This window comes from Syngnathoides biaculeatus, chromosome 14 (assembly GCF_019802595.1).
Source record: "Syngnathoides biaculeatus isolate LvHL_M chromosome 14, ASM1980259v1, whole genome shotgun sequence".
Lineage (NCBI taxonomy): Eukaryota > Metazoa > Chordata > Actinopteri > Syngnathiformes > Syngnathidae > Syngnathoides > Syngnathoides biaculeatus.
This window is the reverse complement of record NC_084653.1, coordinates 21821548-21847427: the sequence shown is the minus strand read 5'-3', so window position 1 is coordinate 21847427 and position 25880 is coordinate 21821548. Positions and strand designations below refer to the sequence as shown.

The following is a 25880-nucleotide window of genomic DNA, read 5'->3' as shown; positions in this document are numbered from 1 at the left end:
GGAATAATTCTTCCTTTTCCTCCTCGCGGAAACATAACACTGATTGATGTATCTTTCCATACGCAAAATGATTATAGGTGGTTTTTGTTGTTGTTGGATGTTGTTTTCCATGCAGTGGATTTTACACTCCATCCATCCATTTTCCTTGCCACTTATCCTCACGAGGGTCGCGGGGAGTGCTGGAGCCTATCCCAGCTTTCAACGGGCAGGAGCCAGGGAGGGTACACCCTGAACTGGTCGCCAGCCAATAACAGGGCACATGGAGACAAACAGATGCACTCATAATCACACCTATGGGCAATTTAGAGTGTCCAATTATTGTTGCATGTTTTTTGGGGGATGTGGGAGGAAACCGGAGTGCCCGGAGGAAACCGTGCAAACTCCACACAGGCGGGATTGAACCCGGGACCTCAGAACTGTGAGACCAACGATTTACCAGCTGATGCACCGTGCCGCAACAAATTCATGTTGTTGTTGTTGTTTTTTTTTAACATTTGAATAAAATGTAACAAGATGTCACATTTTTTCCTGAAGAAATATAGTCATAATATTTACAAGAATAACCTTGCATTTTGTCTGGTAAAAAAAAGTTGCAATCTTTCAAAAGTAAAGTCATATTTTTCCAAGAGAAAGTTGTAATATCACGATTATGAAGTCAATGTTTGACAAGATCATAAAAATACAACTTTATTCTTGTAATAGGACACTTATTTAGGAAAAAAAATACCTTTATTCTAAAAAAAAAAAGATACACCTTTTATTCTCAAAAATATAGAATTATTTCTGTAATATGCATGATATAGAATTATTTCTGTAATATGCATTTTGTTAAAAAAAGGCATATATGATGTTTTTTTCCCTCTTTTTTTTTTAAAATAGCACACCGGTCCCATTATGTCGGTATGCACTACTTTAATAAAGAAAAAAAAGATTCAACATACCCATCACTTATTTCAAATCGTTTTTGCGGACCACCGGAGGACAGGAGACGCGAAGGCCTCTGCCATATGGATAAATCAAGATGTGAGATTATTATGACAGGAGCCGGGAAGTACGGAGACAAAATATTTTCACTCTGTTTAATATATTTGACAGAACATTTGTACAAATAGCAAAGGGATGCCTGCGCCGTTGCAAACGCGTTCCTCTCCCCTGTCTCGATCGCATGACACCATGGCGGCATATGAAATGATAATATTCCCCTGCATTAGACGGTGGCCAAGACAAAAAAAAATTACTCACTCAAACACAAACATCCAACATGACAAACTGCAATCATTTGGTCCTCTAATCAACATTTCGGAGTCACGCGTCAACATCGCAGCTGCTGCCCGCACACAAGCAGTAAAGCTATTTCTTTCCGTTATTTGGTTGTAAAAGTCGCCGACGAGTGTGCGCTTGTGTGGCCCTCGCGTGCTGATACAGCAGGATTCATTCCGTTTCAAATGTAACGTAGAAACGACATCACAGGCGGCGTTTTTCGCCCGCACTCGGTCGGCGGCACTAAAGAGATAATTACTCTGTTACGCCCCCCCCCAGTTGTGCCCTCTATTATGAGGCTTTGGACTTCAGTGGGAAACGCGTCAAATGAGGGTTATTTATTGACTGCAGCTTCAATAGGAAGTGTTGGAAACGTGACACTGTTTATGACCTTTGGTCCAGACAATGCTAGCTGGCTTTGCGGGAGCTGGCTCTAAGAATAAACTCACCTGCCTGTCATTTAAAACCCGATAATATGCGCGTAGTGTGGGTATGAGGTCATTGAGCCGCATACATCGCGGCACGGCTAGGCTGAAGTCGCAGGCTAATGGAAAAAGCCTTGTGAAGAAGGCTAACTAGCAGTTTCCAGCCTTTTATGTCTCAAAAGACGCTACGTAAGGTAACTATAAACGTGTAATGGTTTCATTTTAGCACATACGACATAGCAATGACGTATGCTTGCGAAAAAGGTTAGTTTGTAACTCTTGATGTCTGATAAGAGGCTTCGCAAAGTAACCACGAACACATGTAATTAAGTTTTAGCAGATAGCACAGTAAAACCAAAGACACAGGCTAGCAGAAACAAGTTTGTGAAGCGCACTAACTAGCAATTACCAATAAGCTACAGTAATTATGTACCCATGCACACTGATAAAAGTTTCATTTTAGAACACATATCACAGAGCAGCAATGATTAAAAAAATGCAGGCTAGCAGAAAAGGTTTCAGAAATCAGACTAACGAGCAGTTAGCGGCATTTTGTCTGATAAGAGCTTCATACATTACGCATATGAGCGTGTAATGGTGTCATTTTAGCACAAATATCACAACGCTACAATGCTAAAGACACAGTGTGAGCTAGCAAAGCAGGCAAACTAGCAGTGAGCAGCTTTATTGTGTGATAAGAGGCTTCGTAAGGCAAATTCAAATGCTTGCTCGAAGGCTGCGGTAAGGACACAGGTTAGCTAGCAGTTCGCATACCACCACTGCACAGCAATACAAAAGACAAATGGTAACAGAAAAAAGGCTTATTAACTAGCAGTTCGCAACTTTTTATGTGAATTACGAATCATCATAAGGTAACTTAATTATGTAGTACAGTAAATGTGTTTCTCCTTTGGTCGAAGTATTCAACTGAGGTGACGCCATGAGGTTTTCATACTTCACGTGTGACAGCAGGACTTGAACAAGGAACCCGTCAGTGGACATACTGAAAGGGATGAGGCAGACGTGAATGCGGTCGAGCAGTGTGTGAGTGACAAAGTCAAAACAATTCGAGTATAAATAGATTGATTAAAGATGCCGTTTCACAAATATGGTTCTCGCCGTGCCTGCCAGAGTCTCTCTCGACTTAAACACAGGAAATGCAGTGATTTTCGACCATTAAACGGCAGCACAGCGTCCAAAAGTTACCACCCACAAATCCGTTCATTTGTGTTAAATGGTCTTTCATAATATGGCAAAAAACTCTGCATCCAACTTTTGCATTTTACACAACAAAATGAGTCATAACTAGATGTGCGAGTAAATTGAAACCAGATCATCGTCATCGTTCCACTATCACATTTTTCTTTGGTGGAATCCCATTAAATGTTCTATTGTGAAATATCTGCATTGGCTAATAGATGGTCAGAAACACTGCGTTACTCAACCTTACGCATAAAAATGTTTTTACACACTGGTTTGGCTTAAAAAAAATAATAATCAACCATGTATATAGATGATTTCACGAATAAAACGGCTCCTTAAGTGCTTTTTACGCAATCAGTCCATCGAAATACGCTCCTGTCCGCAGGATTTTTTCGATAGAGCCGCAGAAAATGTCCGTAACATGTCATTTAATGTCAAATGTGACGACAATTGGTGGTGGACGGAATTTTAATTTTAATCAGCTTTAACGTAGAGCTCCTCATATCTGCGGGGGGTTGTCGGCGGCGACCGCGGAGTATTCCGCGTCGGACATGTTGGACGTCTCGATGAGGCGGGCGAGGCCAGTCCGCGTGGAGTACTTAAAGATGAAGGCCTTCATGAGGTCGTAGCGGTAGTTCCGGTTGATGAAGTTATACAGGATGGGGTTGAAGCAGCAGTGCAGCAAGGACAGGCACTGGGTGAGGTGCATGGCCACGTACAGGAAATTCTCCAGGCCGCAGGTGAGAGGCAGCACGCCCAGCTGGGCGAGCGAGTCGGCCAACAGCACGGCGTGGTACGGCCCCCAGCAGCCCAGGAACACCACGATGTAGGCCAGGATCACCCTGCGGCTCACGCGACGCTCTTGCTCTACCGTGGAGGACGACGGCGAGGACGCGCGAGTGAAGGCTCTGGCCAACAGCGCGTAAAAGAACGCGATCACGGGGAAGGGGAGGAGGAAGCCCAAGAGGATGAAGCTCAACTGGACGCCCACCATCCACTCCCTCGGGTTCTCCTCCGGGTACACGGGCCGACATAGCATGCTGTCCCCGTGCGAGGCCTTCACCGTACGTAGGAAGTAGGTGTCCGGCAAGGACGCCACCAAAGCCAGAAGCCAGACCCCGAGGCAGACCACGCGGCGGTTCAGCTTCCTGCGCACGCCGCCCTGGTTCTCTCGGTGGCGCCTCACGCTCAGATAGCGGTCCACGCTCATGCACGCCAGGAAGAAGATGCTCCCGAAGAGGTTGACGGAGAAGAGCAGGTGCGTGAGTTTGCACGCCACCTCGCCGAAGGGCCAGTGGCCGTGCTGGGCCAGCGAGGTGACCCACACCGGCAGGGTGGCGCACACGCACAGGTCAGCCACGGAAAGGTGGGCGATGTACGTGTGGGTCTCGTGGCGAGGGGTGGAGTCCCGCTGGGCGCGGACGTTCACCCACAGGACCAGGGCGTTGGCCGCCAGCCCCACGACAAAGATGAAGGTGTAGAGGACGCACATGGAGCTGAGCAGGGCGTGGCGGTTGAACGCCGTGGCGCACACCGTGGCGTCCACGCTGGATATGTTGGAAAAGGTGTCGGAAAAGTTGAGGTAGCCCAGGGACTCCCACAGGTCCTCCAGCTCACTGGTGCTTAGACTCATCTCGGCAACAGAAGGGAGTTCACACAAATGCGCAGAAAGACTGTGGGGAATCCTGCAAAAAAGAATACATGGCCTCATCATTGCCGCATCCGTCTTTGGATGGCTCTAAACTGCCAGACTTGTACCACCGAGCCCAAATAAAACGGTTTAGACACCTTCATATAAGACTGCATTAAGATCCATGGTTTATTTTGACTGCCCTGCGACCAGTTCAGGGTGTCGTCCACCTTGCGCCCGAACTGAGCTGGGTTCGGCTCTCCCCAATCCCGCGATGGACGGATGGATGTATTTAACCACAGAACAGCAATTGTTTCAACCCAATTGTGATATTTGATGAGTCACGTCACCCCAGCAATGAAAAATCCACTTTCAACGGCGTCCCCCACAGCAGTTTTCCAGGTGTGCTGTCCCAAATTTTAAAAAAGTTAGTTTTGTATCGACTTATATGCACTTTACAATCAAATCGTTTTTTTTTTTTCCCCCCCAGCGGACAAAGAATGAGCAAACAGAAACCCTCTTTTCAATCACACTCTCCGGCTCCTGAATGAAGGTTTTATTCTCAACCGAGCAGCGTGAGCTCATAAAATAGTCACTTGCGGTCTACCGCCAGACTCTGAAGAATCCTAATGCGGTTTTACTTGTTCAAACACGGATTTCGGACTTTAAAAGAGCCCCTCCGCCGTCCTGTCTGCTGTCAGCGTGATTGATTTGCAGGCGAGGTGAGCGAGGCCACGCGGTCACAAACAAATGTTTACATTAGCCGCTCGAGCGGACTGCAGATTAGACATAAGGAAGCGGCATGAAGAAACCCAAACAGTGTATTTCCGGAGCGTTCCTGGCATTCCAAAATAAAGCGCAGGTCACTTTGGGAGGAAACCTGATGCCACTTTAAAGAATGTTTTCCTTTAACGTGGCTGAAGGAGTCAAGAAAAATATAGTATTTCTTTGTATTCTTCGAGCAAGGTCGCAAAGGACTTGTCACCGTGCAGATAAAAAAAAAAAAAACAACAACAACCTTGAACATGTCATTTTTACAACACTTCAAGCTAATAGCATGAGAGGGTGTGCACAACATTTCAAACTGTTGCATAAACAAACATCCAACTTTAGCTGTCCCTCGAATGAGCTCATTTCTAATCCTATCCAACATGCTCACTCTGAGCGAGAACTTCAACATCTTCAGTTCTGCTTCCTGTTGTTTCTTCACTGCCACCGCCTCTAATCTGTACATCGTGGCCGGCCTCACCACTCTTTTCTAAACTTTGCGCTTCATCCTAGCGGAGACTCTTCTGTCACGTAGAACACCAGACACCTTCCGCCAACTGTTCCATCCCGCTTGGACCCCTTCCTTCACTTCCTTACCACACTCTCCATTGGTCTGGATTGTTGACCACAAGTATTTGAAGTCGTCCACCCTCGCTATCTCTTCTCCCTGTAGCCTCACTTTTCGCACATATATTCTGTTTTACTTCGGCTAATCTTCATTCCTCTCCTTCCGAGTGCGTGCCTCTATCTTTCTAATTGTTCCTGCGCCTGCTCCCTACTTTCACAATATCATCTGCAAACATCACGGTCCAAGGGGATTCCAGTCTAACCTCATTTGTCAGCCTATCCATTACTACCGTAAGCAGGAAGGGGCTCAGAGCAGATCCCTGATGCAGTCCCACCTCCACCTTAAATTCTCCTGACACCCCTATGGCACATCTCACCGCTGTTCTGCTGCCCTCATACATGTCCCGAACTATTCTAACATATTTCTCCACCATACCGGACTTGCGCATGCAGTACCACAGTTCCTCTAAAGCAAGAGTTTGACTAAAAGCTTCCTTAGCCAATCAGAAGCCAGAAGAAAGTCATTTGCGGCAAAAGCACAATAACAACGTTGGCAAGTTGAGGGAATCAAACATATTGATCCTGAACATCACAGCTTGAAAATATTCCGCAGATCACAGACCTCCATCTTGGGGGCGAAGAATTAACATGTTGATCTGCTGATGTTGTTCCACTCCTGTCCTGTATGTGGCAGAACTAACTTGTTTTCCTTCATCTATCTTCTTTCCCCAAAGGAGCCACCTCAACAAGAGGTGTTAAAAGGAGAAAATGGCAAATAAAAAAGAACAATATTCTGCACGCAGGGAGTTCAAGCAGACTCTTATTCAAAGCACTTTTGTTCTGCGTTTTTGTTCCTTTTTGTTAACCTTTATAGACTTGCGTAGCAAATAAGAATGGCAAATTGCGAAATGCCTGAGGCCGATCTTGCGACTCACTTTGCCTTTGTCATGAAAGTTAAGACTGAGCGTCGTATTTTTTTTAGGTTTGTTAAAGTCGCAAACTTTCTTTAACCCTATTCTTTAAACGCAGTCGAGTGTTCAAATGCTTGAAATGTTGCCTTACGGTTCACAAAGGTTTTACAGCAGTTTTTACAAAAATAGCGAGGTAGTTTAGGGGTTAGCACATCTACCTGAAGATTCTGAGGCGTTTGGGGGGAGGTGGAGGGGGGTGGTTCAAATCTCTGTTCAGGTATTCCTGGGCGTTCTGGATTCCTTCAATATTCCAAAAAGATGCACGTTAGGCTCGCTAAAGGCTAAAAAAAATTGTTTATAATCAGGAATGCGAATGTTTGTCCATCTCTATCTGTGCCCTGTGATGGACTGGTGACCAGCACGGGGATTAATACTTCTTTTCCCAGAAGTCCAATCCAGCTGACCCGAGACCCGATCGAGAACAAGTGGTATAGAAAATGGATGGATGGATTATTTCTATTGTTTCCTTTGGGGTGGGGTGGGGGGGGGGAGGGGCTGAACAGCATCCTGTGTTCCGACTTGAAAGGGTTCCGCAGCGGTGCGGCACATTGGGGCATGCCAGCAAAACGGACAATACCGACACGGAAAGGCAATTTTGGGGGAATGGCGGGGTCGGAGGTGCTGCTGCGGCATGCTTATAATTCGGCACCGTCCGATAGAATGAAGCAAGCGTAAACTGTGACATATTTGGGCCACATTGCTGTAGTGGCTTCACAAAGCGCTGCGAGGTCTCTCTCAGGTCCTGCCACCATGCGAGAGGTCGGCCTGGGGTTAGTCGATGGGAGGACCGACCAAAACCAGCGCACGATGGCCTTAAACCCGCTTCATTCCTCACGGTGACCTGTACGCCCTCCGAGGGGGAACCGCGTGGCTGGATCAGCGGGAGACTGGACGCCCCGCAAAACGCGTTGCACAACGGAGGGGCCGCCAACCGCCGGGGTGACAAGTTGAAATGCGGCCGCCTCGAGACGTCCACACGCCCGCAACCTCCCTTTCTCAACTAAATAAAAACATTCCACAGCTCCCGGAGACATTTTAAGGATCCCGTCGCACGTCGTAATCGTGACTTTTCACCCATTTGACGCAACTTCACGTGCATTCTCCGCTCAGTTTCGACGGTGGCGTGTCACTCAAAGCGCAAAACATACAGCTGCAAGTATTTTTTTTTTATTATGATAGAAGATTTATAAATCCTGTAAGAATTCAAATATCTGGGCAACGTTTGTTAGCCTAGCCTTTTTTCATTTGACTCGACAGTCGATAGGGTCATTCTTTGCGACAGGGGGGATTTTCGACGCACACAATGGCTGCCGATTCTTTCGTATTATATGGAAAACACCTCGGGCAGGTCGCTCGGCAGGCTTCAAGCTAATTAGGCCTTCGACACCCGCGGCAATCAGATAACAGGCGCACACGTGGAAGAACCTTTGGTTCGGCTCATTTGGAGCTTCTTCCCTTATTTTTGTTCCTTAGTGGTGTAGTGGCAAAATGTCACGCGTCCAATTGAACAAAAATCAGAACACATTCAAGGGAAAGGGGCATTGATTTGAAAACGCTACACACAAATTTGCACTCAGCTGCATCTTTGTAGCTTTTTTTTGGTATTTGATCATAGCAAAACAGCAGACATCTCTCTAATTAACTACCAGAAGAGGGAAAATGTGGAGAGAGCATTGATTTATGCTTGGAGGTTTCATCACAGCACGTTTTGCACACGCACACACCTTTTTTGGAATCAGCAATGTACAGTCGGTCACGTTAATTCAGCAAAAAGTAGAGAAAATGAGCAGCACATGAGTAACAACGTTTCTAAAGCTTTTATCTGACTCACTGATGTCAGATTGCCAAGAAATTATATTTATAAACTGAAGAAGTGCCACAAGTTAAAAACAACCACCTCATTTTGGAGCTTCTTTGTCCATTTTTGTTCTTAAATGTTAAGAAAGCGGCATGGAACTACTTTTAACCAAAAAGTAGAGAGAATTAATTTAAAATAGGCCTGATTATTGCTCAGTGGTTTTAAAATATTTATATTAAAGGTTACATTGATGATAAATGGAGTTTAAAAAAAAGAAAAAGTAGATAAGCACAATTAACGCCTGAATACTGAAAATATGACTTATAAAATATGATTTGCATATTAAATTGATTTTCGCTCTCAGCCTCCGCGAGCATCCAGTTACAAATGAGCTCAAAACAACGCCTTTTGTCCCTCAATACACAGCCCATAAAACGTCAGCAAAGGCGTTTCACGTGCTGATGACCCCCAACCCCCCCCCCCCAATGACAACAGACGCAGGTGCAACATGTTTTTTTTTTTTTTTTTTAAATCATAAATTTCTGGTGTCACTTGTTATTTTGCGAACAGACGCCGGTGTCGTTATGGCTAAATCATCGCAATGTATTTGTGGCTTTGCATTACAAAGTTGTCTTATCAGACACAACTTTACAATTTAATAAACGGGGGGAGAAAATAAAAGATTTTAAAAAATGTAATTCGCCGTGGAAAGCATGCAAACGCAAAATGCATAAACAGTCATATAAGTGGACATACTGAGCTGTTCTTAAAACGGTGGAAATGCTCACTTCTCCCGCAACACTTCAACTCGTCATTGCTGCTTACCTCTTGTTGTTGTTGTTGTTTTTTTATTTTTTGTATTTTTTGGGGGTTGGGGGTGGGGTGGTGATGGTTAAGTCTTCCGCTGATTCCCTGCACCCTCCTCCGCTTTTCGCTCAGCTTTGCATCAAGTCCGCTCAAATGCAATCCGGCGGCTTCTCCTCCGAGTCCTCCTCGCGCGAGTCTGGCCGGACCGGCAGTCGCGCACTTGCTGATACTGACAGGGAGCGCAAAAGCAACGCCTCCAAGGGGAGACGCTATTGGCAGGGAATGGAGGGGGGCTGCTGGGGGAGGGGAGTGGGGGGTCGGGGCAGAGCCGGGTTTCGGCCAGGAGAGGGCCGAGGAACGTGCTTGGCTTCATTTTTTTTTTTAGAGGAAAACTACAAGTGTAAGCAATCGCATTCGATGAAATGCAGGAACACCTGCTAAATCTAATGAGAGGTGCACCCCCCCCCCCCAAAAAAAAAAATACCTTTGGAGGAGGCCACCAAAGTAGGCTCGATTTAAGTAGATGCACACGTACAGACTACAAAACTTCAAGTACACATTCAACTCATTTGCTCTGGTTTAAAAAAAAAAAAAAAAAAAGCACAGACTGAAATGCACTAAAATACAAAAAGTATCGTTTACTGTCATATATATATAGTATACCCATTTTGCTGTATGAAAATGAAAAAATTTAACTTGCATTCAAAATTGTTTTCTCTCTTTAATTCGCTTGCATTGTACTGAGAAGGCGGCACGATGGAGCAGCTGGTAAAGTGTTGGCCTCACAGTTGCGAGGACCCGGGTTCGATCCCGGCCCCGCCTGTGTGGAGTTTGCATGTCCTCCCCGTGCCTGCGTGGCTTTTCTCCGGGCACTCCGGCTTCCTCCCACATCCCAAAAACAACATTAATTGGACACTCTAAATTGACCCTAGGTGTTATTGTGAGTGTGACCGTTTGTCTTTCTGTGCCCTGCGATTGGCTGGCGACCAGTTTAGGCTGTCCCCCGCCTCCTGCCCATTGACAGATGGGATCGGCTCCAGCGCTCCCCGTGACCCTCGTGAGAATAAGCAGCAAATGTACTGAGGGTGTGTGTGTGTGTGTGTAGCTACGAAACATATATCAGCTAATAGTGTAATACTTTTTTTTTTTTCTTTTCAGATTAGAGGCACCAAAACAAAAAAAAAAGACTTTTGAACGCCTGAAGCTGGTGCGCTTTTGGCTTGGCACAACGCAAAGCATTGACCCCAAATCATGGTTAGAGGCAAGAATACCAAACATCCATTTTTCCATCCATTTTTCTTTCTTTCTTTTCCTTGGGATGAGAGTGTGTTGGAGCCTTTTCCAGATGACTGGTTGCCGACCAATCGAAGGGCACAAGTCCAATATCTAATGGCTTACCTGGCCTGGGTGGGTGCGCTCTTGGGCCCAAAATCGGTCCGACAGAAGTATTTACAGCGACAACTGCTCTATCTATGCACGAGGATCTCACAGTTCTGTAGTCCGTCCATCCATCCATTCATTTTCTCAGCCACTTATCCTCACAAGGGTCGCGGGGAGCCTATCCCAGCTGTCACCGGGCAGGAGGCGGGGCACACCCCGAACTGGTCGCCCGCCAATCGCAGGGCACATAAAGACAAACAGCCGCACTCACAATCACACCTTGGAGCAATTTGTTGCATGTTTTGGGGATGTGGGAGGAAAGTGGAGTGTCTGGAGAAAACCCACACTGGCATGGGGAGAAGTTCTGCCTCTCAAAGTTCTGTCTGTCCAATTCTGTCGTACAAAAGACAATTGTTCAAATTATAGCTTCAAATAATCAAGAAATATAACTGCTCTGATTTATTTGAACTGTATTATTGTTATTATTCCTATTTTCCTTGAGCGTCAGGGAGGACTTCACACTCACACAGTGACAAAACGTAGACTACAAGACAAGAAAACGTATTTTGTAAAACTACGCATTAACAAAAAAGAACCAAAAGAAAAAAATGAACAAGTTTATGTTGCCAAATTGTAAAAACTACTGCGACCATATATGTTTTTCAAATGTTGAAGTACAATATGAAACATTGGAAAAGAAACACAAATATGTGAAGTATCTACTTCAGTACAATTAAAGGCCAACAATATATCTTACAAATACTTTGTTTTGTACTGTATATTGTATTCTTCCACCACCACTGTGTCCACATATACTCTTTGACATGGATAATTCACATTGTGCAAACGTTCTAGTCATATGTACATTTTTGGTCATCTATTTTGTTATGCACATAGTAATTGTAGCGCTGCATTTACTGTACAGGAAATGAAATACGCGATGAATACATTCATACGGCATCCGCAAGAGAAATGGCTTGCTTCGCATCTAACTTAAGAGAGATTCAAATGAGTTGCCACTCAAACAGGGCGCAATTGCACGTCATAACAGTGAAAATATTCAAAATGCAACTATTTGGAAGAATGGTGTCAGAATACGTCATTGGGCGTCTGGCCTCGACTGCAATGCAAAACATTGTGGGTTGAGGGGCTTTGTTCTAGTTCTGTTGCTTCAATATGAAACGAGACTTAGTCAACCACATCCACCGTCGATCGGCTTCCAGCTAAAACCAACGAACCGGTTAAAGTTTGAGCGTTTTTTTTAAAGCGAAACGCCCTCTGAATAACGAACAACATCGGGCCAAAGTCAGGTGCAAGTTTTGATTTGGATCAAAGGTTTGTTATTTCAAGTCAAGTAAAAAAGTACATGTCGGTCACCCAATAATATTTCTACATTATGCGGGGCTTACAATTACATCACGGCTGTCAAACTCAAAGCCTAGGGGCCAGAGCCGGCCCGCCACATGGTTTTATGTGGCCCATGAAAGCAAATCATGTGCATCAACTTCCATGATTCTTGTGAAAATCAACTAAAATGTCAAATTGTGAGATCATAAATGATAACATTGAGATATTGCAAGCATTTTTGTGTTACTAAACATGAACAATAGTTTTAAAAGCCCATTCCCCGGGATTTCTGATTCCAAAACTAAGTTCACAAAATTAATGTGTAAATATGATGAGGTGATTAAACAATTTTATGGCATCACAGTCATAACAGCCTTCTGAGGGAAACCGGAACTACAATGTGGCCCGCGACAAGAGTGAGTTCTACATTAAGTTGTGATTCCACATGCCTGTCATGTGACTGCCAAAGCAACAGGTGGCACTGTCACCCATATCCACTGTTTATCAATATGTGTTATTGTTTTTATAGCTAGTAGGAAGCGGTGTTTAATAAACAGCTAATTTTCCCAGCAGCGTGTCTGTCACGTGGACCCACAGATATACGGAACGCCAAGCTAGGCGGTGACGTGTTGGATGGGCCCATCACCGGCCCAGAAGCCTCTTAGCGTGCAAGCTAACAAACGGCTAGAGCCTCTTGTCTTGTCACCTTCACAGTATTTTTAAAGCCCAAGTGTCATCCCTATAAACATTCTAAAATAGATATCGAAATGAAAAATACATATAACATTATTCACTTCAACGTCTGTGCAAAAAAATAAATATGAACGGAGAGCGTGTCATCCGTGCGCAAAGTTGCGGAAGTGTCATTCTACATCCAAGTGGTCGCCATATTGGCTGCATCTACTGCCCGTGACGTCACCCCGGACATTCGCCGTTGAAAACACGTTGTGGCCCCTACTGTGGGGCACGCCCCTTCAGACACGGAGGCTCTTTTCGAAGAACATCTCACAACCGAGTGAGGCAATATGACCCTATCGTTTCGAGCCATAGTTAGATGATATGCGGATCACGGCCAAACCAATTCCCGCCCGATCCACCTCCGCACAGCGGTGATAAAAACAACGCCGTCCGTGAAGGACAACGACGCCGCGGCCAAACCGCCTCCCCGTCCGATCCACTTCAGCGGCGGAGATGAGCCACCGCGGCACGGCACCCCGACGAGCCACCCCGGCCGAAGCCGTGTTGACAAGGCGGGCGGCCGGCTCGGCCTTGTCGACAAGGCCGGTGGCGATCCACAAGACCTACGGAGGCCGTCCTTCACCGGCTGCTGCACGGAAGCCTCCAGATGCGCACATCAACACGTTTAGCCCCCCTGATTTACGGATTACGCCCAAACTATTGTCCATTTTTCACGACGAACCGGATCTTTTGGAAATGTATGAAGAGCGAATCCATCTTCCGGAGTGTTCGAGCAATACCCACCAATGCAACGAGCCGGCATTTTGGCTAACACGAAGGAACAACGAGCTACCTTCCAGCAGGTGAAACTAGCACAAACAGACGAGACCGCTTGACTGGGCGTCTGCTACTGACATCACTTCCTGCTTCTTGTCGAAACCAAATCCCTCGAGAGGATTTTCATGGCGGGAGTGACAATAAGCCATATGTCAAAAATTATGTTTTGCGGTGAGAAACGCATGGGTCCATACCGGCTGCTGTTTTTTCATGGATAACATGCTAAAAATCATGCATTTCATGACTGTGGACGTTTAAAAGCTCAGCAATTTACCCCAAGTAAAATGCAATATTAGATAAGACTGATTAATACTATTTGTCTTGTGACGTCTCGATAAGGAGCTCACGGGTGTATATTTTTGAAGCGTTATCTATAGCAGGTGTGCTCCATCCACCTTGTTTGCCGAAGGAGGCGGGGGGTGGGGAGTTATCGCAGCGTGGTACAGGTCACTCCGCTTGGATTTATCATGGCTGAATGCGGCGATGAAATACAGCCAGAAAGGCTGCCCGGCTGCTCGGTGACCTCATTAAAAAGCGCTGGAGTGAATTCGGTTTCAATGAAGCTTTTAAAAAGGGGGCTCCCGCTCTGCACGCATACCCATTGTCCTCCGTATCAGGAGCATCGGGGGTTGGGGGTGGGGGTGGGGGTGGGGGGGATTTATAAGCCACTCGCAGAAACATCCGCAGCCCGGCACGCCGCTGCCGACCTCTGTTCTTGCGCTCCCCATTCACATGGGGGCCACGCTGGGAAAGCAGGTGTGTGTGTGTGTGCATGTGCGGTGCGAAGCCTGAGAAAAAGCATTTCGGCTCTTTGTCAGGAAAATGACCACGGCGGAAGACTGGAAGCTTATTTTGTTACGACACGCATGATGTATTAATTATTTAAGGATGTGACGGGAAAACAACGTTTAATCCACTACAAAGGAGTATTCAAGCCTTGCTAAAACGGAAGAAAAAAAAACTGTACATTGTTTCTTACAGGTTTTGACAGTTTTTCTTCTATTTCATTTCAAGTTCGTCGTTCAGACAGTCGCGAGGCAATCGGCATTTTGCAGTTTTGGAAGTACATCAATGGCGGCACGGTGGAGTGAAAGCGTTGGCCTCACAGTTCTGAGGTCCCGGGTTCAATCCCGGACCCGCCTGTGTGGAGTTTTGCATCTTCTCCCTGTGCCTGCGTGAGTTTTCTCCGGGTGGGCACTCCTATTACAAGAATAAAGTTGTATTTTTATGATCTTGTCAAACATTGACTTCATAATCGTGATATTACAACTTTCTCTTGGAAAAATATGACTTTACTTTTGAAAGATTGCAACTTTTTTTTACCAGACAAAATGCAAGGTTATTCTTGTAAATATTATGACTATATTTCTTCAGGAAAAAATGTGACATCTTGTTACATTTTATTCAAATGTTTAAAAAAAACAACAACAACAACAACATGAATTTGTTGCGGCACGGTGCATCAGCTGGTAAATCGTTGGTCTCACAGTTCTGAGGTCCCGGGTTCAATCCCGCCTGTGTGGAGTTTGCACGGTTTCCTCCGGGCACTCCGGTTTGCTCCCACATCCCAAAAAACATGCAACATTATTTGGACACTCTAAATTGCCCGTAGGTGTGATTGTGAGTGCGGCTGTTTGTCTCGATTCACCCTGAGATTGTCAGGCGACCAGTTCGGGGTGTACCCTGCCTCCTGCCCGTATACAGCTGGGATAGGCTCCAGCACTCCTCGCGACCCTTGTGAGGATAAGTGGCAAAAAAATGGATGCATGAATACACAAACTTTTTTTAACCTCATTTACAAATGAACTGCCGATTCTGTCCATTGAGACATCAAAGTTGGGCCTCAGTCACTAACGTTTGCCGAATCCTGGTATCGACGACTCAACCGAATCAACATGATCCGGTGTGACGGTCTGAGCGCTCCCCCGTGCTGAAAAGTCTCCTTGTGATGAATGCGCATGCGTTACTAACAGGGGAACTCTGGGTACGTAGCAGACGCTTACTGGGAAATCACCCGGTCTCACAGTTCCCTTTCTTCTACATAGAGGGAGCCAACGTACGTTATAACCTAACCCTAACCTTAAAACAAAAGTTAATAAAAAGACATACAGATACATGTACGTTCGCTGTGTTCATCTTTCCGAGACGTCCATAGCGACCAGACCATCACACCGGCCCAATCTGGAACACTTGGTGGAACCTTGGCAATGGTCAAATGTTGATGACTGGTACCCGACGACACCAGCTATCACCTTGGTTATGGAGAAAAATGTGACGCGTCTTGATTTCTGGAGCGGTTTTAGGACAAAGCTCAAGTTCAGCTCGAGTTCAAATTGCGACGGCCCTGAGGGTGCAGTACTTGCTGCTTCTCTGTCTGTGAAGTATACTCGCAAATGTCTTTCCCATTACTGCCTCGGGTACACATGAGCAAACAACAGAAGGAAATCCCATTGCTTGTCTGCCAGTCTTGGCAGAGGAGTCCCGCTTCCGTTTGCCCCTGATAAGATTTCAAGTGTTTGCCTCGCATTTTCTGCCAGATTTGGGCCGCGTCGTCTAGAGCAAACCCCCCCCCGGAGACTGCGTTGTTCGGTTGAGACACAATTGCGCACGCTATTCTCGTGTGTTGGTGCTCAAAATAACCCGGGCTGACCTTTTGCTCTATTATTACAAAGTCATTTTTTTTTCTCCCGTCATAATTTTTTTTTTTCCGGCCAACGGTATTTAAGTTCATTAGACACATTTATAAACAGAACGATGCCGAGATAAGGAGAAGGAAAAGGGGTGGGCGAATGGTGGGGGGGGGGGGGGGGGTTCTGTGGCGACGTCATAGAAAGTGGAGAGTGTGGGAGAGCCAGTTGAGGCGGACAGAAGGGGAAAAAAAAAAGATTGAGTGACTTATTGCTAATGACTTCTGTTTCTTTTGTAGTCTAGCCCCCACGTTGCCTGTGGGGGGTCCGAGAGACTCTCAGTATTTTTGTGGAAATCTCTATTCACATTCTCTGCCTAACATTCCTCCTTTACCTTTTTTTTTTTTTTTTTTTTTACCTATCACAGCTGACTTTGTACAAGAGATTCTGCACACCCCGGACCGGTCAACAGCCGGCCGGCGGACACATAGAGACGAATGTTCCCGAAGAAAATCCACGGGAGGACAGTGAGAACCTGCAAAGTCGGTCGGAGCTGACGCTCCAAACTCATCCTCGGATCTGGGAGCTAGACGTGATCACATTCTGTTCCTGCTTTATGTCCGTTTTCTTTTATTATTATTATTCTTGCTTTAGCGATACTGTGTTGAGCAGCCATCGAGACGAAAGCATTCTAATCTTTGAAAAATAAATTCATTTCCTGTGCTTTGGTTCATCACAGCCAGCCCGAGTTCCCCTTTTGTCATGCACCGAATGCGTATCGAGGGCGATTTCCGCCTGGGAGGGACGTCAGTCTCAACGTTGACTTTGGAGTGAACTCTATTTCTGTCCATTTTTTAATATTATTATTGTTGCTTTAGTCATATTATACCTAGATGTGTGCATTTTTCTACATCACAAAAAGCCAAAGAAAAAGCAAAAGACGTGGATTTCATCCTGGAGTCTCCTGAGATATACTGACATGGTGACAGTCTGACCCCCATGTTTTGGGTGAATTTGGAGGGTTATTTTCCTCCCATCCATTTTCTATGCCGCTTATCCTCACAAGAGTCACAGGGGTGCTGCAGCCTATCCCAGCTACCACGGGCAGGAGGGAGGGAACACCCTGAACTGGTTGCCGGCCAATCGCAGGGCACATAGAGGAAAACAGTCGCACTCACAATCACACCTAGGGGCAATTTAGAGTGTCCAATTAATGTTTTGGGGATGTGGGAGGAAACCAGGGCGGCATGGTGGAGCAGCTTGTAAAGCGTTGGCCTCACGGTTCTGAGGTCCTGGGTTCAATCCCGGGACCCGCCTGGGTGGAGTTTGCATGTTCTCCCTGGGCCTGCGTGGGTTTTCTTCGAGTGGGCACTCTGGTTTCCTCCCACATCCCCAAAAACATGCAACATTAATTGGGCACTCTAAATTGCCAGTAGGTGTGATTGTGAGTGCGGCTGTTTGTCTCGATTTACCCTGCGATTGTCAGGCGACCAGTTCGGGGTGTACCCTGCCTCCTGCCCGTATACAGCTGGGATAGGCTCCAGCACTCCTCGCAACCCTTGTGAGGATAAGTGGCAAAAAATGGATGCATGAATACACAAACTTTTTTTAACCTCATTTACAAATGAACTGCCCTGTGATTGGTTGGCAACCAATTCAGGGTGTACCCCGCCTAATGCCCATTGACAGCTGGGATAGGCGCCAGCACTCCCCGTCACCCTTGTGAGGATAAGTGGCAAAGAAAATGGATGGATGGGAGGAAACCTGAAGGAGTGCCCGGCAAAAACCCACACAGGCAGGGGGAGAACATGGAGACTCCACACAGGGAGGGCCGGGATTGAACCCGGGTCCTCAGAACTGTGAGGCCAACGCTTTCCAGATGCTCTACCGTTCCACCCATTGTAACGTGTCATGTCATGTCGTTATCCAAGCCGCTTATCCTCACAAGGGTTGCGGGAAAGCTGAAGCCTATCTCAACAAGCTTCGGGCAAAAGGCGGACTGCACCACGAACTGGTCCCCGGTCTGTCGCGGGGCAGATATCGACATCATCACTGAGCGGGAATCGATCCCCCGCCGCCTGCGCCAAAAGGCAGGCGTGTGTACCACTACACCATCAGTGACTGAATCCATTGTAACATACACTAGTTAAAATTCTAATACCTTGACACAAGATCAACAGTGAGGGGAGGGGGGATTCATCCTTCCACATTTTGGCTTTACAGTTTTAAGAAAAAACACCTTTGGAGATGCGGCTGTCACGCAAGTTCTATTCGTCACTCGTGACACCTTTGCAAGCTGTAAACACGTCGACCTTTTTGTGTTGGTTCATGCAGGTGCATGTTGAGCGGCGAGGCGGCGTCCCGCTTGCGAAACGAAGCTGTCAAAGCGTTGGCTGACGTCTGCGTGAAACACTCAACTGTCAGAACACGCAAGAAAACGGAGAGCGTTGGGGCTATGATCTCTTTGGCGTATCTCGGAACATGCATGATTTGGAACGCAAACTATTTCGAGGGAAAGTCCTGTAATGTAGTGTCTTTATGGTATGACCAAAAAGAAAAGTTCTTTATTCTCGTGTCGGGGAGGCAATTTCACGGAATGCTCACAGGGGAGGAGGGTAACATCAAACGGGGAAGAAGCCATAAATTGTGAGGGGCTGCGTCTCTTGAAGGAAGTACTAAACTACTACTTTTGAGCGCTCCCTAACTTTATCATTTAAAAAAAAAACAAAAAAAACTTCCTGCTGCGGTTCTGAAAAGACAGTAGCGCGAACATGGCAATGCCTCACTAATGAGCCGCAGCACACGGAACAGAATAAAAGGGGACTAAGGAGGACCGGGGGGGATTCATTGGATTCGTAGTCGTACACCACCGCACAATGCTATTTATTTATTTATTTATTTTTGGGGGGCGGAGGGGGGGTGCATATAATACAGGCCGATCGATCTGCATTTATCAATACTGCAAGACTAGCCGTCCCGATAATGGAATTCTGAGAAGAAAATATCAATATTTGACCAACCTAGAGGGAACACAGTTGAAATAACAAAGAATGGGCTATTACGTGTTTGTGCGTGTGTGTTTTATTTCACCTTTCATGAAGATAGCTTCCAGCATTATGAATCGCTTTAACATGGATTCTTTCTATCTTTCTATTTTAGTCAGTTCTCCAAATGTTGGTATTTAATAACCAAAAAAATAATCAAGTAATATTGGAAATAGTTCTTAGGATAGGATTACAAACGTATCAATATCAGCAAATTTTTTCTTGTATTAGTAATGAGATTTATGGTTTTGCCCATCCCCTATGTCTTGATCATTTTCAGAATCATGTTTGTTTTTCACTGTTGAGTAAATAGATGTGAAATAAAAATGCAACCCAAATAAAGTGGATAAATAAACTTAGCATATTCATAGGAGACAGCGTTTTCCATCCATTTTATTTTCACCTCTACATCTTGTTAAAGTTGTGGTCAAGACAAAGTTATGGGGGTGGCACACCCTGGACGGGTTGCCAATCAATTGTATGGCACATATAGACAACCAAGCATCCACACCTACTGGCAATTTAGACCTTTCAAGTACTAACGTGTCCCGGTGGTGTTAGCCTCACAGTTCTGAGGACCAGGCTTCAAATCTCGGTCCCGCCTGTGTGGACTCTCTTTATGTGCCCTGCAATTGACTGGTAACCAGTTCAGGGTGTACCCCGCCTCCTTGCCCGATGATAGCTGGGATAGGCTCCAGCACTCCTGCGACCCTCGTGAGGATAAGAGGCTCAAGAAAATGGACGGAAGAAGCTAACATGTATGTTTTTGGAATGTGGAAGGAAGCGGGAGTTCTTTGGGGAAAGCAACGCAATGCAAAAACAAACGCAGAACCTCATTACAGTGAGGCGGGCATGCTAACCTTTAGCTAACCGCGCCAGCTACGAAACAGCACTAGCATTAGCCCAATTGAAATAGCGGCAGGAGGAGCTATTTTAAACAACCCCTTGAGAGCTCAAAAAAACTTAGTTCAAAACTTAGTCCTCCATGAAGTTATTTCGTCAAGCACTGCAACCAGTTCAGGGTGTACTCCGCCTGCAGCGCAACGATAGCTGGGATAGTCTCTGGCATTGCCGCGACCCTTGTGAGGATAAGCGGCTCAAGAAAATGGACGGAAGAAGCTAACGTGCATGTTTTTGGAATGTAGATGGAAGCGGGAGTTGATTGGTGAAACCATCACAAAGCACAAACAAACGCAGAATCTCATTACAGTGAGGTGGGCATGCTAACCATTAGCTCACCGCGCCGGCTACGAAACTGTACTAGCATTAGCCCAATTAACATAGCAGCAGGAGGAGCTATTTTAAACAACCCCTTGAGAGCTCAACAAATGGGAACTCGTTCAAGACTTAGTCCTCCATGAAGGTATTTCGTCAAACACTCCAACCAGTTCAGGGTGTACTCCGCCTGCAGCGAAACGAGAGCTGGGTTAGTCTCCGGCACTGTTGCGACCGTCGTGAGGATAAGTGGCTCAAGAAAATGGACGGAAGAACCTAATGTGCATGTTTTTGGAACGTACATGGAAGCAGGAGTTGAGTGGAGAAACCAACAAGCCACAAACCAAACCAGAACCTTGTGACAGTGAGGCGGGCATGCTAACCATTAGCTCACCGCGCCGGGTACGCAACAGCACTAGCATTAGCCCGATTAACATAGCAGGAGCAGGAGCTATTTTAAACAACCCCTTGAGAGCTCAACAAATGGGAACTCGTTCAAGACTTAGTCCTCCATGAAGGTATTTCGTCAAGCACCGCAAAGCAACTTCAGACATAAATGCAAATTATTTTTTTCTCTAGTTGTCGTGCACTCTCCTTCTTTTTTGTTGTCCCCCCCGTGAGCTCAATGAATCTGTCAGTGCCTTCCCGCGACACCGTTGACCGTGACCTGCCGCGGCTCACTCCATTGACTACGTCAGTCATCTCCGAGGCCAGTTCTGTTGTGTTTTCCCTTAGCTTGCACCGGTTGGATCCATTCCTTCATGTGCGCGCGCACAAATTATTTCACGGTTCGATTATTCAAAAGAAAGAAAGAAAAATAGGATGATAGCCAAGGAAATGTCTTGCTCCGGGGGACGGTGAGTGTCTAATATGGATTTGTGAATGACAGCATCTGTCCACGGGCTGCGCAGCGGATGAGTCGTTCATCTGGCACGGTTGCCCGGAGGTGTCGGACGGCCGAATTAGTCATCCTATCTCCGCATACCAGCCGTGTGCTTGCTGACGTGAAGTTCACAGGTAAGGTTGCTAACTTTCACCCTCATTGTCTTGTCATGTGGGGGAGGGAGGAAAAGAAAAATGGTCCGTTCCCCCGCTAAGGAATGCACTTCTGTTTTGCGTCGTTTAAGCAGCTACTAGCATTACTTGGAGGTGTCGCCTTGCTCACCTTTGGTCGTTTTATTCCTGCCCGGATTTTTGACAGTAAACGTCACAGCGTAGTCTCAAGGTCAAAGTGAGAAAGCCACTTGGGAGAGTTCGGAGCTCCAACCAAGGCCAAAGATTGTGAATTTGGACCTGTGGAGCTCCACACCTCCCACATGGGCCAAGATCTGGATTGACAACAGATTAAAAAAAACTGCCCCCCATTCAGCCAATAAATAACATTAAGATGTTCATTCATAAATTTTTCCTAAATATCACCTGGCCCATGTTTTGCCTCACATAAACTGTATAACCCTCACCAAATCGTCGCTTTGGTCATCATATTATGGGATATTCATGACAAGACAATCAGATAAACAGCAGAAAGTTTGAACTTTGAGCTGAAAACACGGAACCTATATGGTCACAGGTGTCAAACTCAAGGCCTGGGGGCCAGATCCGGCCGGCCACATGATTTCATGTGTCCCGCAAAGGCAAATCATGTGTATCAACTTCCATGGTTTTTTGTTCAAATCTGTGCCGAAATTTCTAATTGTCATCCTATATAATATCACTGAGATCTTGCAAGCATTTTTGTGTGACTTAACCTCAACAATAGTTGAAAAACCCATGACCCTTGATTTCTGATTCCAAAACTAGTTCATAAATTTAATGTGTCAATATGATGGGTTAATTAAAGATTTTTTTTTTATGGTTTCACAGTCATAATGGCCCTCAGAGAAACCATAACTACAAAGTAAAAATGAGTTAGACACCCCTGCTATATGTTGAAGATCACGTTTCAGTGTTGATTTGCGTGTGTGAGTAAGGGGAAAACTGGACAAACTGATAAAAAAAAAAAAATAATAATGACGAGGCAACATGTACTACCTTAGCTTGCATAATAATGACGACAAATAAAAATCTAACATTAAAGCATTTTCTACATTTGAAAGGTACTCGAATTAAAGGTTGCTTTGGCGTGTCCTTCCCTTAGCAGGACATTTTCAACTCATTCGTGCTGTCAGAGCACCGTATAAGTCATCGTGTCCTTCCAGGTAAATGGAAGTCTTCTAACATTTTTCTCTGTTAGTCACAATATATCCACCTTGAAAATGGTTTCCACCAGCAGCGAAAACTGCAAACTGAAGGTCAGTAATGATCGTGTAATAGCCGCAGGGAGCTAGTGATCAGTGCAAAGCGTTAAGTCAGATAGAAGGGCTGTCTGAGGGTCGCCATATTTTTTGATATCATTCAGCGTCTCTGTTTAGAACAGCAGGTCATTGTCTGCTCCTGTCAGAGATGGCGTTCCCCAGGGGGCCGTAGTAGGGTTTTTTTTTTTCTTTGCTACTATTGTTTTTTGTATTAATCCCTGACCCATGTTTCGCACACAATAAGAAATGCAGTCATTTTTTTAGAGTAGTTTCTTTTTTTTTTAATTATTGATTTGTCTGGCTTTATTAATAGCCCTGGCATGTGGTATGAAGTCCCTTATAGGTCAAATAAATTGCAAGTTTCATGGTGTCTACTACTACATTTTGTCTCTTATAACACAATCCCTGACTCAGCGTAAGGAAAATATTAAAAATGGACACGTCGCAATCATGTATCCATTTTTCACATGTGCAATCAATATTATTCATTTTAAACGAGCTACAGTCTTAATAGGAGCGAGGCGCCGTCTCTGCAAGATGGACTGCATCCCGGACAAGATAAGAGGTACAAGTACCGGCGCGAAAGTGAAGTCAAGCGAGAAAGAGAGGACTGGACAGGGGATTTAAACCATTTCTTACGAAGATCATTTGGGGAATACGAGGTTACTTCCCAACAAAATGGAAGAACTAACTAATGGCTGTCAGAAAGGGGGGTGGGAGTTCAACCATCAGATGCTGCGGCAAACACCGGTGAGGTCAAGCGCACTGAGATCGCAAGATTACAGTTTCAGCATTCCGGCGCCCTCATGCTGGTCAGTGGAGACTTCACTCATAGTCTTCTCTCTCATCTACTATCCCATCTTCACACCAAGTGCAGCAAGAAGGAATCAAACTTTGGACCTCCTGCACGACACTGTGGGGGGAGCATGCAGCTGTTTTTTTTTTTTTTTTATCCTTCTCTGGAGAATCTGACCAGAACTTAAATCCTCAGACCAGCAGGAGACCAACATAGTGACTTTTATTGTTTTGGAAAAAGGAACAGCGGAGGCGCTGCAGAAGTGTTTCAATGTCACCTAGTGATTTGACGTCGTTAAAGAGCTACATTTTTAGTAAAATGTCTTTTTTAAACACAATGTCGCAACTGGTTAGTGTTGGCCTTACAGTTCTGAGGACCGGGGTTCAACTCCTGACCCCGCCTGTGTAGGGTTTGCATGTTCTCCTCATGCCCGTGTGGGTTTTCTCCAGGCACTCTGATTTCCTTCCACATCCCAAAAACATGCAACATTAATTGGAGTGTCTAAATTGCTCCAAGGTGTGACTGTGATTGTGACTGTTGTCTGTCTCTATGTGCCCTGCGATTGGCTGGCAACCAGTTCAGGGTGTACCCCGCCTCCCACCCGATTATATCTGGGATTGGCTCCAGCAGTCCTGCAACCCTTGTGAGGATAAGCAGCTCAGAAAATTAATAAATGGATGAGTGCATTTTTGAACACCTGAATTTCCCCTGTAGGTATCAGTAAAGAATGTTTTCTTGTATAAAAAATACATACTTTGGAGGCAACATCCAAGTAAGTTGTAATGATCAAAAAATTGGCTCAGTAAAACCTGCCATTTTTATTTGAATCACCATTTTAAGGTCATATTGTTGAGTTACAGGTGTCTTTCGAAGAAGAACGTGATCATTTCCTGCCAAATTAGACGGCCATATGTTACACAGACGAGCGGGAACAATTTGCAATAAAAATTGCTTTTTCATCGCATGTGAGCAGAACGTTCCAGCAAACACGAAACGCTAATATATTTGCTCCCCGGGATCAAAATTAGGCCAAACATCCACAGGTTTAAGGTTTCCCCGAAAACATAACGATGCATTTCATTCAAAATATCTAATATAATAATACAGAAGTCATTTTCCAACTTGGCGTGTTCCCAACAGACGTGAAAACGCAATGCGGCATTAATCGCATCTTTAATTTTATCAGTAGGGATTATTTTGGGGCTACTTTTACACGTACTTCCACATTTTGTAATACACCATACGCAAGTCTGCTATTACATATCCATCCATCCATTTTATTTGCCGCTTATCCTCACGAGTGCCGGAACCTATCCCAGCTTTCAATGGGCAGGAGGCGGGGTACACCCTGAACTGGTCACCAGCCGATCGCAGGGCACAGAGACAAACAGTCGCACTCACAAACACACCTAGGGGCAATTTAGAGAGAAAACATGCAAACTCCACACAGGCGGGGCCGGGATTGAATCCGGGTCCTCAGAACTGTGAGGCCGACGCTTTACCAGCTGATCCACCGTTTCCCCGCTATCACATATCTCCTCATTAATTTTGGTCAATCTATGTCTTCTTCATTATTATCTTCGGCACATTGAAGGTTTTCTAAGCATATTGTGCAAACAAACTCTGACAAAACGAACCAATTTGTCATCCCTTCACTGGATTGCGTTTTAAAGCCCCATCAAGGCTTAACGAGTCACTTCAAAGTAAACAAAACGACATTCCACTCCCAAGCGAGAAAATGTCAGACTTCCCAAGAGCTGAGCATGCATGGAAAAACCAAACAACGCTAGCTTTGCTGGATGTAAACACAACTTCCAGGGCACTCAAATAAGTTCATTGAATAAATACGGCGATGGGAGAGCTCGAGAAGGAATCCGAGCTGCGCTGTACAGTAAACGTGCGTGCGGACTCGCCCGAGGCATAAAATGAAAATGAAAAATAAAACCAGGTGGTTCCTATTGGCGGTTTCGCGGCAAAAGCTTTGCGGCAGTCAGGATGTGACGACCCGGGAAGAATCTGGAGTTTAGGCCTCGAGCTTCTCGAGTGGGGCGCTTGCCCTGAAATGCGGTTTCCACTTAGTCAATCAATCAAATTTTATATATATATATATATATATATATATATATATATATCTCACACGTTCACAAGTTTTTAGAACTGGTAGATCAAATGGCGAGACAAAGCTGTCAGGAAATAGCAACGCGAATGAAGGAAGCACTAAAGGCAGGGTAAG

The 25880-nt window shown here is 45.5% G+C and overlaps 1 protein-coding gene across 3 annotated transcripts in view; it reads right to left on the bottom strand.

Annotated features, from left to right (window-relative positions):
- Positions 1–717: 717 nt before the first annotated feature.
- LOC133512009 (atypical chemokine receptor 3-like) overlaps positions 718–25880 on the bottom strand; it is a 34771-nt gene continuing 9608 nt past the window's right edge. Inside the window, exons 1-2 of one of the 3 annotated variants that reach the window (XM_061841188.1) lie at positions 9448–9653; positions 720–4573 (exon numbers count right to left, since the gene is read on the bottom strand). In XM_061841188.1, the coding sequence (XP_061697172.1) occupies positions 3388–4521 (1134 nt within the window). In that variant the 5' untranslated portion in view covers positions 4522–4573; positions 9448–9653 and the 3' untranslated portion in view covers positions 720–3387. Of the gene's footprint in view, positions 4574–9447; positions 9654–25880 lie in introns of those variants that run through there. The other 2 variants (XM_061841186.1, XM_061841187.1) reach the window with 2 other exon arrangements.